Source organism: Podarcis gaigeae, assembly GCF_964106915.1.
Source record: "Podarcis gaigeae genome assembly, chromosome: 10".
Taxonomy (NCBI): Eukaryota; Metazoa; Chordata; class Lepidosauria; order Squamata; family Lacertidae; genus Podarcis; species Podarcis gaigeae.
The window spans coordinates 16,957,782-16,975,000 of record NC_139686.1 but is presented as its reverse complement, the minus strand read 5'-3'; the positions used below and the strand labels follow the sequence as shown (position 1 = coordinate 16,975,000).

Genomic DNA, 17,219 nt, shown 5'->3' with positions numbered 1-17,219 from the left:
ACAAAATTCCTACCGGGCCCCTGCCCCAAAGCAGACGACCCCATGACAGGCATAGCAAGGTCAAAGCGAACAACCCTATTCTAGGGAGGGAGGGACAGGCAATCCGATGCACGGGCGAAAAGAGGAAGCCCTAGCCTCGTTCAAGAAGTATTAGCATTTCTGGCTGTCAATCAACAAATGGCAACATTAACTTCATCCCAGCAACAAGGGAAGCCCCAATCGCATCAGTGGCCAACGATCAATTATCCCTCCCCCAACTTTGGAGTGTCCTGGCGGCCCCCACCGCAACACGTGCTCTCCATGAAGGAGAACACACTTTGTCCTATGCAGCATTCAGGCACCCTTAAAAAACTGTTGTATCTTGATAGCCAAAAAAAGCAAAGGAATAAAAATATTATGTTTAAAACAAAATTCACATATATTATTGCTAATGATTTATATTTTAATTTATTACAATCTTTTAGCCAGCATATTGCCCTTTCTGTGTTACATAATGCCTGTGAAATATGCACCTCGATAATGATAATTGTTCATAAAAGAAATAAAATTCAAACTCACCTTTCCGCAATGTTATGTTAAAATGAATGCACGATTTGAAGTAAAGCAGCAGATGAGAATTGCAGTTTAATAATTTATAATTAATGTATATCATGGCTAAACTCTCCTTCATGGATCACTGCCTTGTTGTGGTGAAGAGGCTTGAATAACTCAGAGAAGCTATGAGCTATGCCATGTAGGGCTACCCAAGACAAACAGGTCATAGTGGAAAGTTTTGACAAAATGTGATCCACCTGGAGCAGGAACCGGCAAGCCACTCCAGTATCCCTGCCAAGAAAACTCCATGGACAAAGACAACAGGCATATAAAAGATATGACGCTGGAAGTTGAGCCCCTCAGGTCAGAAGGCGTCCAACATGCTACTGAGGAAGAGCACAGGACAAGTACAAGTAAATTCAGAGAAAAACGATGACAAAACTTTGACAAACACAGACAGCATCTTAAAAAGCAGAGACATCACCTTGCCGACAAAGGTCTGTATAGTCAAAGCTAGGGTTTCCCCAGTACAGTGGTACCTCAGGTTACAGACGCTTCAGGTTACAGACTCCGCTAACCTAGAAATAGTACCTCGGGTTAAGAATTTTGCTTCAGGTTGAGAACAGAAATCGTGCAGCAGTGGCATGGTGGCAGCGGGAGGCCCCATTAGCTAAAGTGGTGCTTCAGGTTAAGAACAGTTTCAGTTAAGAACAGACCTCTGGAACAAATTAAGTTCTTAACCAGAGGTACCACTGTAGTGATGTATGGAAGTGAGAGCTGGACCATAAAGAAGGCTGATTGCCGAAGAAGTGATGCTTTTGAATTATGGTGCTGGAGGAGACTCTTGAGAGTCTCATGGACTGCAAGAAGATCAAACCTATCCATTCTGAAGGAAATCAGCCCTGAGTGCTCCTGGAAGGACAGATCCTGAAAGCTGAGGTTCTAATACTTTGGCCACCTCATGAGAAGAGAAGACTCCCTGGAAAAGACCCTGATGTTGGGAAAGATGGAGGGCACAAGGAGAAGGGGACAACAGAGGATGAGATGGTTGGACAGTGTTCTTGAAGCTACTAACATGAGTTTGACCAAACTGAGGGAGGCGGTGGAAGACAGGAGTGCCTGGCGTGCTCTGGTCCATGGGGTCATGAAGAGTCGGACCCGACTAAACAACTAAACTACAACAACAATGGCTAAACTATAAGGAATGCAGCAGCTTCATAAGGTAAGAAAAGAGCATGATGGAAGGGTGGATGGGAAGTCAACAGACATGAGAGATTTGTTTTGATGGTTGTTTAAAAGAATTTGTAAAATTTGAAAAGTTAATTTAAAAATATTATTAAAAAACAACTCATTTACCTTTCCATTGTAGAAAACGTCTTCCCTTTTAACTGTTCCATCTGCAAATCTTCTCACGAATGGATCGCCCAACTTGTTCCTCAGCCTTGTACTCATATGCACCATCAATATGGTGGAAGCTGACTTCTATTGCTATCTTTGTAGCCTCCTCAGACTTGGTTCTTTTAGCTTGCCAGCTGAAAAAGGTAAAAAGCTGGTTAAAGTCTCTGCTCCAGTGGCGTACTCTGTATGAAAGAGTACCTGTAACTAACATTTGAGTTCCAGTTACCTCCTGAGAGGATGCCTGGGTCCTCTGGTGGGCTCCCTCTCATGTAGGTGAAGTGGTTGTGGCTGGCAATGGCAACAGTGCTCCAGTCAAGGCTGCTTGGTGGAGAGCTGCCATTTTAATTCTCTACAATGCCCCCTTCCAGTAGTATCACTTCTAGTTGCATTGTGGGAAATCAAAATGGTAGCTCCCAGACCCAGCTATCCACTGAAATTAGGTTACCACATACTGATTTCGGGCCTGTGATGATTTATTTGGCAGTCTGAGGGATTATATATCCCATCCTTCCCTACCTGTGTTGATTTAGGATGACGACTCAGTTTTTTTTTGTATCTCCTTGCCTTTCGCTATCTTTTAACCTCTGCAATAATTAAAGGATTCCAAACCAGCAATTTATTAAATTATCAGTTATTTTGGATCAAAGGTGTATGTTGAGGCATATGATGTTTGCAGAATGCTTAAAAAAATCAAAATCAAAATGTTTCTGAAACAGGAGTGATATCCAAGAAGGGATTGAGAGAATAGCAAGAGGAAGGATGTCCAGCTCCCCTCATCTGCCTGCATATTTTTATGTAAGATGGACCCCACCCTCATTTTATATGTTAATGGAATAGACATATGAATTGGAAAAGGAAATTTTCCTTCTAAAAGAAGTGGTAGCTTTTATTTGGCAAATTTTGCAATGTATTGTTCCTCTGCTATCTCTAAACAGTGTCTGAGCTCTGCTACTACCTGCCCTTCGGTCATAGGGCCAGCCATTTTGCTATTCAAAAACATGTTGCCACAATATGAGATTCAAGCATTTTACTTACAGGATCCGAAGAATAGGTTCCATTGGAGGTTGCAGAGTTTGGAGAAACTAAAAGATAAAGTGCGAGATTGGTTACATTATGCTCAGATCAAAGAGGTTTTTAAGATGGATAAAAAGATAGGATTCCAGGTGGAAAAATCAAAGTTGGAAACGGAATTGTTAGAACCTAAGACTAAGGTACTTTCAAGAATGTATAATTTGCTGCTAAAATGGAATACACAAGATGAAACGGTTAAATCGGCTATGATAAAATGGGCACAGGACATTGGGTACAATATCATGTTTGCTGACTGGGAAAGGTTATGGACCACCGGGTTGAAATTCACGGCATGTAATGCCTTGAAAGAAAATATTATGAAAATGATATATAGGTGGTACATGACCCCAGTCAAGCTTGCAAAAATATACCATTTGTCTGATAATAAATGTTGGAAATGTAAAGAAACTGAAGGAACGTTCTTTCACCTCTGGTGGACCTGCCCTAGAGTTAAGGCTTTCTGGGAAATGATATATAATGAGTTGAAAAAGGTATTTAAGTATACGTTCCCTAAGAAACCAGAGGCCTTCCTTTTGGGCATTGTCGGCCAGAGGGTGTTAAAGAAGGATCGGACATTTTTTATGTATGCAACAACAGCAGCAAGGATACTTATCGCCAAGCACTGGAAAACCCAAGATTTGCCCACACTGGAAGAATGGCAGATGCAACTGATAGACTATATGGAATTAGCAGAAATGACTGGCAGAATCCGAGACCTGGGAGAAGAGGCTGTGGAGGAGGACTGGAAGAAATTTAAGGACTATTTACAAAAATACTGTAAATTGTATGAGTGTTAAGAAAGATGTAAGATTATTAATAATATGGCACCATTAAGATAGTTAAAAGGAGTATGAAGATAAATGAAAACATAAGAAAAGACAAATTTTGGATAAATATTATGCTAAAATTAAGCTTTTAAGGTTTGGGTAAAACTATCTAAAATTAAAGGTAAAGGTAAAGGTACCCCTGCCCGTACGGGCCAGTCTTGACAGACTCTGGGGTTGTGCGCCCATCTCACTTAAGAGGCCAGGGGCCAGCGCTGTCCGGAGACACTTCCGGGTCACGTGGCCAGCGTGACATCGCTGCTCTGGCGAGCCAGAGCCGCACACGGAAACGCCGTTTACCTTCCCGCTGGTAAGCGGTCCCTATTTATCTACTTGCACCCGGAGGTACTTTCGAATCTAAAATTAGGGACACAATATTGGAAATTATAATATAAGAATTGAAACAAGGTGATAAATTGCTGGGTAAAGTTCGAAAACGCAGGAACAAGAGATGTGAGGAAGTCCAAAGAAGTGAAGAAAATGTGGATATTGAAAAAATTATATGTTATTTTGTTTGCTTTTTTTGTTGTATTGAGAAAACCTTTAATAATTTTTTTTTTTAAAAAAGAATAGGTTCCAAATCCCAGTACAGTACAGGGATTTTGTTGCCATTATTCATTGTAATGCCATGGTCTCTGCTGACTGCCATTTTTGTTTCTGTGCCCGTTCAGTACTTGACTCAAGACTGAAATTTTACCACATTCTTCTGCTGAAAGCAGACACTCGAGTGAGAAAAATGAACAGAGTGTGCATTTTTAAGGAAACATCTTCCTTGGACATGATGGAAGGGAAGCGTCTAAGCCAGTGTTCTGTTGAAGCTAGAAAGAAGGGCAGGGACACTCCCTATCTTGCTCCAGACTTTGAATTAATATGATCCCAATAAAGAGTGCTTACAAATGGCAGTGCTTACAAATGGCACATGTTAACTATACCAAAGTTTCTAAATTTTCACCACAGTGCCCTCCGAAACACCAGTAGCTTTGATTGGTGTTTTCCCTTTTGTTTGTGATACAATAGATTAGCATAGAAGAAATTAAGGAATGGGGAAAATAACGCAGCAGAGGCTGTATACTTTCTTTTCTTTAATGAGGTTACAACTTCATGCTAGAGGTTTAAATGGTAATGCTTTTTTGCAGAATTGTATGCATTTCTACATAAAATCTATGGGTTGCCTGGCTGTTGTCTGAAGATGATTACAGCTCAATCTGTTTAAAATTCAATAGAAAACTCGAGTCAAAAAAATGAAGTTCCTGTTTCCAGTGAAATGTCTTCTGTTGGCATGATAGGAGGGGAATGTCTAAGAAAATGCCCTGAAGAAATGAGAGAGAAGGGCAGGGAAACCTATGGCCAAATTTTTACCAGTAATTTTCAGCAGAATATCCTTTGGTGCCCCACAGTTTCGATTTTGCTGACTTAGTAGTATTGCTTTCACAAGATAAATAATAGCTGTCTGATTAATAATAATAATAATAATAATAATAATAACGTTCCAATAAAGGAATGCAGAGGCCTATTGCAATCTTTGATCAAGAAACATCACCTCTTTGTTAGATTAGTAAATGTTAAACATAGGAAAAGCAAGCCTAAAAGCTATGCAGACCTTTTCTTCAGGTTGTAGTATTGAAATGAAAACACGTATGCTCAGAAACAAAATAATAAATGAAATATGTGGAGGCATCTGTTAACCCAACGAAGGTGGGTGTTCTGAGTGGAATGTGGCGCCGTGTGCACAACGCTCAGCCTGAATGCAGATTAAAAGGAAGCGTGTCCACAGCCTCAGCCTGTACTGGAGGGTTCAGGTTACGCAAAGCAGGGGCTGAGTGGGAGACAGCAAGTAGCAACAAATGATTTCAGCAAGGGCATTTTGAATATTGTTACAGATTCCAGAGGATAGAATGCATACATATAACATCATCTGCTGTGAAACAGAGTGACCAGAGAAACATAGTCATAATTCATTTCAGGTTGTGTTGGCAGACAATTGAAACCATGTGCTCTTTCCTCCTCACAGCCAGCAGAGGACCTCAGAGACAGCAATGGTCATTCCTGCCTATCCCTTCCCCAGAAATGGAAGCAGAGACTTTGTAATTTAGAAGTTTCCCCTCGTGTCCTGTCCTCCCACAGACATCTGATTGGACACTGGAGAACAGGTTGCTGGACTAGACGGGCCACTGGCCTGATTCAGCAGGCTCTTCTTATTTTCTGAAGTTATTTCAAATCATCTTGGCAATAAATCTCAGGCTATGCAGCTGCTTATTTTTATGAATGTTAATCCTCCCCTCTTGTGCTATTTTCAATATACAAATCACCCCCTTGAAACTGCTATTGGACACATTAGAAAGAACTAGGGATGGAGGAGGAGTTCAGTTTTGTTTACTTTTTAATGAGAAACTACACAGCTCACACTTCTTGAACCAATATGCAAATCGAAATGCAGTTATCCTGAGAAAGTGGCAATTCTCTGAATTTTGTGATGCAGTTGTTCAGTTACAGAATAATTGCAAAAATGTATATACTGTGGTAAAGTATGCATTAAGAGCATATATCAGTGAAAACACCATGCAAGCATGCTTTATTTTAGCCAAAGTGCAAAGAAAAATGTGTATGGTAGGAGAAATTTGCAAGGATGAATTTTCAGGAGATTTTCAAAAATCCCAAACTGATGTGGAGATGTGAGGAACTGAAGAGTGGAAATTGAGACGCTGGGTTGCTGGGAGGAATTGATACTGACAGATTTGCCCACCCCCTAGTTAGAACAATTTTTTTCCATGCAAAACGACCCAGGTTCAGAAGGGGATAAATTGGAGATGGGGGATGGGTCCTTATTCCACATCTGGTGGGTAATATTGTGGGTGATCAGCAAAGCTGAAACAAAACAAAAGAGAGTCAACACTCAGGGTGGGGAAGATGCACAAGCAACACACATTGATCTGTTGCCAGCCATTGTGTCACGAGACCATTTCACACAGTGCATTGTAAGGCCCCCGAGTTTGCCATCAAATGACAAATATCTCCCTGCTGAATATCTGGGAGGCTGAAATTCAAAATGCACCCCACTCCAATAATGAATGGGGATTCATACAAAGTCTCCACAGTAATTCCTTCTATAATTTCACCTTATTCTCTATGAAGAGAAGAGATGGATGCCAGATCTCTTCTTCCTTTTGCTCTCGCAGTATCAATTCTTGCGTGAACCACTTTTATGTATTTATATGCTTACTATATAAATGTGACTTACATTTCCGCTTTTAAAAAGCTCATGTTTTTGTGAAGGCCATCAATGGATTTCATATCCTCCTCAGACAACTGGAATGTAAATGCCTGTCAGGAGGAGAAAATAAAATTCTGAGGTGCTTTTACCTCATGTCTTCTTTTTGCACCTCAGAGCTGTGCACCTTTTTCCAGCCACAGAGAAACCGAAGCGAACTTTGCTACCACCTTCCAAAGTTTATTTCCTTCATTCAACAGCTTCAGTCCAGATGTCCTCCCATTGAGGGAATTTTATATGAATAGTAATGTAGGTTTGCAATAGAACAGGAGTGGGGAAACTGTGGCCCCCCAGATGTGGATGGACTCCAACTCCCCATCAGTCTCCGCCATCATGACCAATGGTCAGGATGAGGGAAGTCATAGTCCAGCAAATGAGTTTCTTTAAGCAGTGCAAAGCTAAACTACTGAACTTGCTCCATGCGAGACAGTGACAGCCACCAACCTGGATGGCTTTAAACATTAGACAAGTTCATGGTGGATAAGAATACTAATGGAAGGTAGTCATGATGGTTGCACTCTGACTTCACGGTCTGAGGCAGTGATTCTTCTGAATACCCACTGCTGGAAACTCCTCCAACTTCTTGAGTCCCCAAACCAAGATGTGCATCTTCACTTTCGTACTCCTGCATATGAGCCATGAGAACATAGTGTCCAAAGATGTGCTTTTTCGGTATTGTTTTTTAATGGATTAATATATACTGCTTTACCTGGGCATTTTCCTCAATTCGGTTTCTGGTGTAGGTCTTCACCAGGACCACCAGGCCACGCTGCAGTTGGTAGTGAATAGCCACAAGAGCTGGGGTTTTGTTGTACTTTTTGGCGATCGCACCCAACAGAGGGTCTTCAAGCAGGGGAGGAGTGTTTTGATCTATCCTGCCGGAAAGCAACATGGAGAGAAGGTGTGTTTCTGGTGTCCAGAATATATAAATCTCACTCTAAAATTACTACAGTATTGGCCTAGTCCATGCAAAATACACTAAATATTTTGTATTTAAAGCTTGGTTAGTCGATTTGAATTAATATAAGTTTTTAGTATCATGCTCTACCCCCTCCACCAATAAATCACAAACTCATGTGTTGCACGTGGATCATTCTGTAGCCAAAATGGTAGCATTTGTGCACAAAAGAGAGGTTTTTCCTTTGCTTAAGTACAGTCAGTATTGGGGGGGGGGACCTAAGGAGGGACAGAAAGGCCCAAAGAATCCTGTGTGCCTGCTGGAGAGTTGATGTTCAAATGAAATAGAGGATCCTGGAACAGCTCATTGTCTTGAAGGAGAACTCAATATTTGTTGCGGGTCCCACTTGTTAAAAATAAGCATTGAAGTGGCTTCCAAGATAGATAAAGACAATACAATTTAAAATTCTGAGACACACAAAACAAGCTATGTAAAAAGAGAAATGCTATAATTGTTTACAGCAAATGTAAGCCTGGATACAGGGTCCTTTCATCTCTGTCATTCTACTGTTTAAAGCAACATTAAACATAATATAAATATGATTTAAAAACAGCACAAAATTTCAGAAGCAGAATTTATTAAATAGCCCCCTGCCTGCAACATTTAAAAACATACGTTTGGGAGAAGTCAAGCATTTATATATATAAAAAAACACTTCAGCAATGGGAAGGTATCTGAGAATGTCTCAAATGGGAGGGGAAGAGCTTTGTAGATCTCTTTGTGGAATGATTTCCCCAATTGTGGGGCCACTACAGAAAAGGTCCTGATGCTGGTATTCACCACAATGCTCTTTATTAATTGTAGGGCCCAGAATGCAACCTAAAGAATTGATGTAGATGCTGTGGAATAGTCGGCATAGGTGGTCCCCAAACATTTTGGCTTCATCTCTTACCATCTTGGGTTCCTTTGGGATCCCAGGACACTATATCCTTCCAAGATGATGTTGTTTGACTTGCAGAAGGCCAGCAGCTTGCTTTGGTTCCGATAAGGATGGCATTCAACCTGTGGATTCAAAATCCCCCAACACAACCCAAAAGTGAGAATTCAGATGAAACAAAGAATACCGTGAAATAAAGGAAAGGCAGAAAAGCAGAAGCATGCTATTATTTTTTGAAATATCCCAGGTGTGTTTTGTTTTCTGATGCATCAGAATCTTTAATTGACCATTCTTGCAATTGTGGTTTCTATTGCCAGACTCCTCACCTGTGAAATGTGTATTAGGTGGATATGAGGGACAGGGCTTATTCCCCCTCAATCTCCTGTCACTCCAGTCTTGTTGAGTCATTATATCCGAATAAGAAATATCCTGGGCACACTGTCCTGCCTGCAGTGTCTCTATTTCTGCCCACTCAGTCTCTGAATTTTGTATGTTGAGCAAAAAGGCCTGATGGGGGATTTACCTGGCTTTCCATCAATGTGAGAAGATGCCTTTATATCAGGCTTCCTCAACCTCGGCCCTCCAGATGTTTTGAGACTACAATTCCCATAATCCCTGACCACTGGTCTTCCTAGCTAGGGATCGTGGGAGTTGTAGGCCAAAGAAAGACATCTGGAAGTGCCGAGCTGGAGGAAGCCTGCTCTATATCATCTGGGATGCTTTATCAGGGTCTCAAAAAACTTCAGTCTCATTGGTTATAAGATATACACCAATTTCCAAGTGAATCAGGGCTGCTGGGTGCAACAGCTTTGCCCAGATGCCAAACTCAAAAGCCCTTCACGCCCCAATTGAGAACTTCCAGAGACCCTACAAGAGGCTGTGTGGGCCCTGACTGCTTGAAGGCCTCCTTCTACCTGAGATGCTTGTTTCCAACATTAGGACTTCTCCACACTTTCTTCTCTCTGAGGATTCAGAAGCTGATTAAATGAGAACCCATTACTGGTTCCAGGAATTTAGGGGAGTCCACCCCAGAACTCATATCTTCTTGTGACTGGATGTGCAACCTTATAGCCTTAAGCAAGTTTTTAAAGGGAATGGCTGTGTTCATCCAAACAAAGGTCCTCTCACAAAAGAGCTTAAATAAAGAAGCTTTCAACTGTGCTTGGTACAAACCACTAAAAAAAGCAATCCCACTTGACCTGGTTTATCACTGGCTTGTATTTCAATCCTGGCTTGTTCAGGATCAATTCCAGCTGCTTACGGGTGAAGTTGGACACTCCGATGGACCTCACCAAGCCGGCATCTTTGCATGCTTCCATTGCCTGGCAAAGTAAACACGACATGTTTGTTGAGTGGTGTTTGTTGAGTAGCTGGGACCACACTTTTTTTCCAGATTAAGACTGGAGTCTTATAGTTCACCAGCTCTCATAGGAGCCATTGTGTGAATCATTGTTCTTGACATGCCTCCTCTGGTGGAAGGCTACTGTACTCTGTATCTGAATGACTCAAGGGCTGGATTTGCTAACCCAGGCACCTACCTCCCATGTCTGCCGAAGATCTACGCTGTCAAAAATTGTTTTTTTGTCTTCTCCCATGGGAATTAAATCTGGTCCAGGCTGCAAAAGAAGGAAGCGGAGGGAATAAATGCACTTCAGGCCTAGAAGTTTTCTTACCTCTGTAATATTATCTAATACTAATGGACAGTGATAAAAAAGGGAGTTCACCTTGCAGGGGCTGATACCACAGTGCATGGATCTGTGGGAAACTCAAATCACAAGCCCAGGTCTGTCTCCCCATCTCTCCAACCCTTTTTATTCTTCCCTCGCTCCCTCGCCAAGTCCTGCTCTGCACACAATTTCTTTCTTATGATGCCTATGTGGTTAATGTAATCATTATATGCAAAGGTTTTCTTTAACTGGCATGTTTCTCCCCCAAAATCTGGGAGCGATCATTCTTTGATTAAGATATGTTCTAGCAGAGAACTGTCAGCATCTCTAGGAAATGACAATTCCCAATGTTCCTTCAGGGAATAAAATATTTTTAACAGGCCCTCCTCCCACACATTCAAATATTGTACTCAATACCTGCTCAATTACTCAATTATGACATCAATAATGACTTACCTTCATAGAATATGGATTGTGAATTATGAACAGATCCATGTAGTCAAACTGGTGTTTCTTCAGGGATTCTTCTAAGCATTTCCGAACCAGCTCAGGGCGGTGGAAGGTACTCCAAAGCTGTCAAAAATATAAAGATATATTTATATTTATAAATATATCTTATATTTATATTTTCACACAGCCATAGAGTTTTTGGGTCTCGGGACCATATAGCTGTGGCAGATGACTATTCTGGTGTGCACAGTGTTAAGGGCAAACTCAAATATTGTTCTGAAGAGTATTCTGAATTGCTGTGGTGAGGTAAAGCAATTTTAAAACCATTATTGATTATAAATAATATTTTTACTATTTATTTATTAAATTTCTATATTGCCTTTCATCAAAAGATCTTGGAACAGTTCACAAGATAAAAACACAAGATAAAAGCACAAATAAATAGTCAAAACAGAAGCAACAGAACTGTAATCCATCCTCCCACAAACAGGTTTAAACAGGGTGTAGAATATTAATAATTCCAAGGCCTGGTTGAAGAGGAACATATTCGCCTGGTACCTAGAGGTGTATAATGAACCTCCCTGCAGAGAGCATTCCTCCAACAGAAAAGTATTTGCCACCCTCTGAGCCTCACATGGAGGAGGCATACAAAGAAGAGTCTCGGAGGATGAATGCAGAGTCTGGGTAGGTTTATATAGGGAGAGGCATTTTGCTCTGATTTTCTTAAATAATGTCTGTGAAATAGCATCATGATGTAGGCACTATATTTTACTCATTTTTTTGTAAAAAATTTTGCCATACTCACTCACTTTTCCAGTGTAGAAAACGTCTTCCCTTTTTACTGTTCCGTCTGAAATCTTCGCACGAACAGCCCTTCCAATGTCCTCCTCATTCTGGTATACATATGCGCCATCAATATGACGGAAGCCGAATTCTATTGCTATCTTTGTAGCCTCCTCACACTTACTTTTTTGATTCTACCAGTTGAAAAGGTGAAAAAGTTAGTCAAGGTTTCTGTCACAGTGGAGAAATTTATATCAAATAACACTGATTGTCGGTGGACATTGTCAAACCAGACCTGAGTCATCAAATAAAAATAAAGAAAAAACATGTGAAAAAGTGATTTATATACGTTGTATTATGCCAAATAATATTGTGCCACCGAATGGCATGCAGGATTTAAAACGAGCAATCAATTAACTTGTCAGTTATTTTGGTTCAAACAGTGGAACACTGTTGACACATACAGTTTGTAGAATGCTCTTTTAAAAAAATCGTTTAATGTTTGTGAAAGACAGTAGATGAGATATCCAAGAAGGGATTGAGGAAGTCTCTTCGTCAGCATGTATGTCTTTGTATAAAATAGATTCTACCCTCACTTTATATGTGAATGGAGCAGACATATGAATTGGAAAAAGGGGGAAAGGAAAATTTCTTCAAAAAAACTGAGTGGTAGCTTTTATTTGGTAAATTCATGATATTCCTAGAAATTAATTTAATTATATAACAAGAATCGAGACCGATCCCTTCATTTACGTTGCTGGTGATATGGACCAAATGAAGATGGTTTGGATAAAGAATTGATTCTATATTTATTGTTAGTGTCCAAAATAGTTAGCTAATGTCTGGTGATTTTGGATAATATTGTTACTCTCAACAAAACTAATAGTGGGCACTTATGGTTCTATAGGAATCTTTTTAAAAATACCACTAGAAATTTTGCACTGGGTACTTTGAATCCTGCAGCAATTCACACTGGAAACTGTTTCTCAGCTACAAACCATCCAAGTCTTGCACAAAACATTATTTGCTCCTGTTTCTGCTGGCTCAGGACCCTTGTTGAATGAGAAGCAGAGCTGTTGCATTCTTGGCTGCTGTGACCCAAGACGTTCTCATGCACAATTGGCTTCTCAGATCAGGTGAGGTATCTCATGCTGTGCTTTGCAATGTATGAAGCACCCAGCAGCTGGCAGGCATTTTGCTCTTCAAAAATAAGTTACAAGAATCTGAGAGTTAAATGTGTTACTTACAGCATCCAGAGTATAGGTTCCAAACCCCAATACAGGGATTTTGTTCCCATCATTCATTGTAATGCCACGGTCTTTGCTAAGTGCCATTTTCGGCTTCTGTTCTTGTTCAGTTCTTGGCTGCAGGCTGAAACTGATCAACACTCTTGTGGCAAAAGGAAAGACTCGAGTGAGAAGAATGAAGGTTGTATTTCCAATAAAATGCCTTCTGTTGGCACGATAGGTGGGGCTTGTCTAAGCAAATGCCCTGAAGAAAGAGAGAGAAGGGCGGAGAATCCTATGGTCAACCTTTTATCAGTAACCTTCAGCAGTAACCTTTGTACACCAGCAGTTGCCTTGTTGACTTAGCAGCATTGCTTTCACAGGATAAAAAATAGCTGTCATATGAAGGCCTGACACTGCGTGTTCCAAGGGCCAGAAGAACACACAAAGGATGTAAGGAAAGAAAGGACCGTATGAATAAGATCCCAAACTGCCTCTGGCTGTGTACACTTTGCCAGCACATTTAAAGCACATTTGATGTGCACAACATTCTCCAAAGAATCCTGGGAACTGAGATTTATTAAACATGATGGGAATGGTAGCTTTGTAAAATGTCTTCTGTTGGCACAATTGGAGGGGAGTGCTTAAATACCCTGAAGAAATGAGAGAGAAGGGCGGGGAAACGTTGGCCAACTTTTTATCAGGGATTTTCAGCAGTATGCCCTTTGCTACACCAGAAGCGTCCATTGTTGAATTAGCAGCATTATAACTGTATTATTATTATTATTATTATTATTATTAGTATTATTATCATCATTTCAGTAAAGCAATGCAGAGGCTTATTGAAATCTTCAATGAAGAAACTTCACCTCTTTGTTAGATCAGTAAATGTAAGACATAGGAAAAGCAAGCTTAAAAGCTATGCAAACCTTTCCTTCAGGCTGTAGTATTGAAGTGAAAACACATATGATCTTAAAAAAATAAGAAATGAAATATGTGGAGGCATCTGTTAACCCAATGAAGCTGGGTGTTCTGAGTGCCAATGAACACACAAAGGATGTAAGGAAGGAAAGGAGCATGCAACTTTGCCAGCACATGTAAAACACATTTGATGTGCACGACATTCCCCAAAGAATCCTGGGAACTGAAATTTGTTAAAGATGATGGGAATGGGAGCTTTGTGAGGGGTAAAGTACAGTTCCCATAATTGTTTTCGAGGGGTCATATACTTTAAAAGTGCTCCAAATCATAGGATCATAGAAATGTGGACTTGGAAGCCACAGTGAGGACCATCTATTTCAACCCCTTGCAATGCAGGAATCTTTCGTCCAACATGGGGCTCAAACCTACAACGCTGAGATTAGAATCTCATGCTGTACCAACTGAGCTGTCCCTCAGGGTGTGTTTGCTTACACAGTTATCTTCTGGTTTGGAGTAAACAGCATCAGAATGCAATGCATCATAAGAAATGTTAGGATGGATAAAGGATGTGGAATGTGGCGCCGTGTGCACAACGCTCAGCCTGAATGCAGATTAAAAGGAAGAGTGTCCACAGCCTCAGCCTTTACCGGGGGGTTAAGGTTACGCAAAGCAGGGGCTGAGTGGGAGACAGCAAATAGCAACTAATGATTTCCGCAAGGACATTTTGACTATTGTTACAGATTCCAGAGGATAGAATGCATGCATATAATATCATCTGCTGTGAAACAGTGACCAGAGAAACATAGTCATAATTCATTTCAGGTTGTGGTGGCAGACAGTTGAAACCCTGTGCTCTTTCCTCCTCACAGCCAGCAGAGGACCTCAGAGCCAGCAATGGTCATTCCTGCCCATCCCTTCATCGGAAGTGGAAGCAGCGACTTTGTAATTTAGGGAAGCTTTTAATGTTTAATAGGTTATTGTATTTTAATATTTCATTGGAAGCCGCCCAGAGTGGCTGGAGAAACCCAGCCAGATGGGTGGGGTATTAATAATAATAATAATAATAATAATAATAATAATAATAATATCTGGTTGGCCACTGTGAGAACAGGTTGCTGGACTAGATGGGTCACTGGCCTGATTCAGCAGGCTCTTCTTATTTTCTGAAGGTATTTCAAATCATCTTGGCAATAAATCTCAGGCTATGCAGCTGCTTCTTTTTATGAATGTTAATCCCCCCCTTGTGCTATTTTCAATATATGAATCACCCCCTTGAAACTGCTATTTGATACATTAGAAAGAACTAGGGATGGAGGAGGAGTTCAATTTTGTTCACATTTTAATGACAAACTACACAGCTCACACTTCTTGAACCAATATGCAAATTGAAATGCGTATCGAAATTTCTCAGTTATGCTGAGAAAGTGGCAATTCTCTGTGTTGTGTGATGCAGTTGTTCAGCTAGAGAATCATGACAAAAATGCATATACTGGGGTAAAGTATGCATCAAAGAACACATATCAGTGAAAACACCATGCAAACATGCTTTATTTTAGCCAAAAGTACAAAGAAAAATGTGTATGGTAGGAGAAATTTACAATGATGAATTTTCATGAGATTTTCAAAAATCCCAAACTGATTTGGAGATAAGATAACTGAAGTGTGGAAAATGAACCGCTGGATTGCTGGGAGGAATGGATACTGACAGATTTGCTCACCCCTAGTTAGAACAAATGTTTTCCATGCAAAAAGACCCAGGTTCAGAAGGGGATAAATTGGAGATGGGAGACGGGTCCTTATTCGACATCTGGTGGGTAATACTGTGGGTGACCAGCAAACCTGGAAAGAAAAGAGAGTCAACACTCAGGGGTTGCACAAGAAGATGCACAAGCAACAAAAATTGATCTGTTGCCAGCCCTTGCCTCATGAGACCATTTCACACAGTGCATTGTAAGCCCCCCGAGTTTGCCATCAAATGCCCACCCTGCTGAATATCTGGGAGGCTGAAATTCAAAATGCACCCCCCTCCAACAATACATGGGGATTCGTACAAAGTCTCCACAGTAATTCCTTCTATAATTTCACCTTATTCTCTATGAAGAGAAGAGATGGATACCAGATATTTTCTTCCTTTTGCTCTCGCAGTGTGAATTCTTGCGTGACCACTTTTATGTATTTATATGCTTACTATATAAATGTGACTTACATTTCCCGTTTTAAAAAGCTCATGCTTTTGTGAAGGCCATCAATGGCTTTCATATCTTCCTCAGAGAGCTGGAAAGTAAATGCCTGTCAGGAAGAGAAAAAATAAATGCTGAGCCCTTTTACCTCATGTCTTCTTTTTGCACCTCAGAGCTGTGCACCTTTTTCCAGCAACAGAGAAACCAAAGCGAACTTTGCTACCACCTTCCAAAGTTTATTTCCTTCATTCAACAGCTTCAGTCCAGATGTCCTCCCACCGAGGGAATTTTATATGCATAGTAATGTAGGTTTGCAATAGAACAGGAGTCAGGAAACTGTGGCCCCCCCCAGATGTGGATGGACTCCAACTCCTCATCAGTCTCCGCCATCATGACCAATGGTCAGGGATGAGGGAGGTCATAGTCCAGCGAATGTAGTTCAGTACTTCTCCATGCAGTTCATAGCAAAACTACTGAACATGCTTCCATGCAAGACAGTGACAGCCACCAACTTGGATGGCTTTAAACATTAGATAAATTCATGGTGGATAAGAATACCAATGGAAGCTAGTCATGATGGTTGCAGTCTGACTTCACGGTCTGAGGCAGTGATTCTTCTGAATACCCACTGCCGGAAACTCCCCCAACGTCTTGAGTCCCCAAACCAAGATGTGCATCTTCGCTCCCTTACTCTTGCATGAGTCATGTGACCCATGAGATCACAGTTTCCAAACGACGTGCTTTTTCGGTATTGTTTTTAAATGGATTAATATTTACTGCTTTACCTGGGTGTTTTCCTCAATTCGCTTTCTGGTGTAGGTCTTCACCAGGACCACCAGGCCGCGCTGCAGTTGGTAGCGAATAGCCACGAGAGCTGGGCTTTTGTTGTACTTTTTGGCGATCGCAACCAACAGAGGATCTTCAAGCAGGGGAGGAGCGTCTGGATTTAACCTGTTGGAGAGCAACAAGGGGAGAAGGTATGTTTCTGGTGTCAAGATGCACAAACATATACACACAAATATAGGATGGGGGACACTTTGACAGCAGTATATATGAAAAGGA

General features: G+C 40.9%; 4 protein-coding genes across 13 annotated transcripts in view; 1 reads left to right on the top strand and 3 right to left on the bottom strand.

Annotated features, from left to right (window-relative positions):
* Positions 1-4,826, bottom strand: part of LOC310826145 (aldo-keto reductase family 1 member C3-like) — a 33,559-nt gene extending 28,733 nt beyond the window's left edge. The window contains exons 1-2 of one of the 2 annotated variants that reach the window (XM_083700821.1): positions 4,755-4,826; positions 1,891-2,488 (exon numbers count right to left, since the gene is read on the bottom strand). In XM_083700821.1, the coding sequence (XP_083556947.1) occupies positions 1,891-1,931 (41 nt within the window). In that variant the 5' untranslated portion in view covers positions 1,932-2,488; positions 4,755-4,826. The remainder of the gene's footprint in view (positions 1-1,890; positions 2,489-4,754) is intronic. The other variant, XM_083700820.1, reaches the window with a different exon arrangement.
* Positions 1-17,219, top strand: part of LOC310826186 (tigger transposable element-derived protein 1-like) — a 1,677,490-nt gene that overhangs the window by 1,170,001 nt on the left and 490,270 nt on the right. The gene's annotated exons all lie outside the window — the stretch shown is intronic.
* The window catches only part of LOC310826163 (aldo-keto reductase family 1 member C3-like), a 38,450-nt gene continuing 27,420 nt past the window's right edge, over positions 6,190-17,219 (bottom strand). For 3 of the 9 annotated variants that reach the window (XM_083700854.1, XM_083700853.1, XM_083700856.1), the window contains exons 7-9: positions 16,943-17,108; positions 16,184-16,266; positions 15,498-15,816 (exon numbers count right to left, since the gene is read on the bottom strand). In XM_083700854.1, coding sequence (XP_083556980.1) covers positions 15,774-15,816; positions 16,184-16,266; positions 16,943-17,108 — 292 coding nt within the window. In that variant the 3' untranslated portion in view covers positions 15,498-15,773. Of the gene's footprint in view, positions 6,693-7,065; positions 7,149-7,804; positions 7,971-8,945; positions 9,056-10,129; positions 10,253-10,468; positions 10,547-11,053; positions 11,171-11,856; positions 12,025-13,077; positions 13,327-15,497; positions 15,817-16,183; positions 16,267-16,942; positions 17,109-17,219 lie in introns of those variants that run through there. The other 6 variants (XM_083700859.1, XM_083700852.1, XM_083700851.1 and 3 more) reach the window with 5 other exon arrangements.
* LOC310826161 (aldo-keto reductase family 1 member C3-like) overlaps positions 15,299-17,219 on the bottom strand; it is a 43,534-nt gene continuing 41,613 nt past the window's right edge. The window contains exon 10 of the mRNA XM_083700849.1: positions 15,299-15,438. The gene's annotated coding sequence lies outside the window, so the exon portion shown is untranslated. The remainder of the gene's footprint in view (positions 15,439-17,219) is intronic.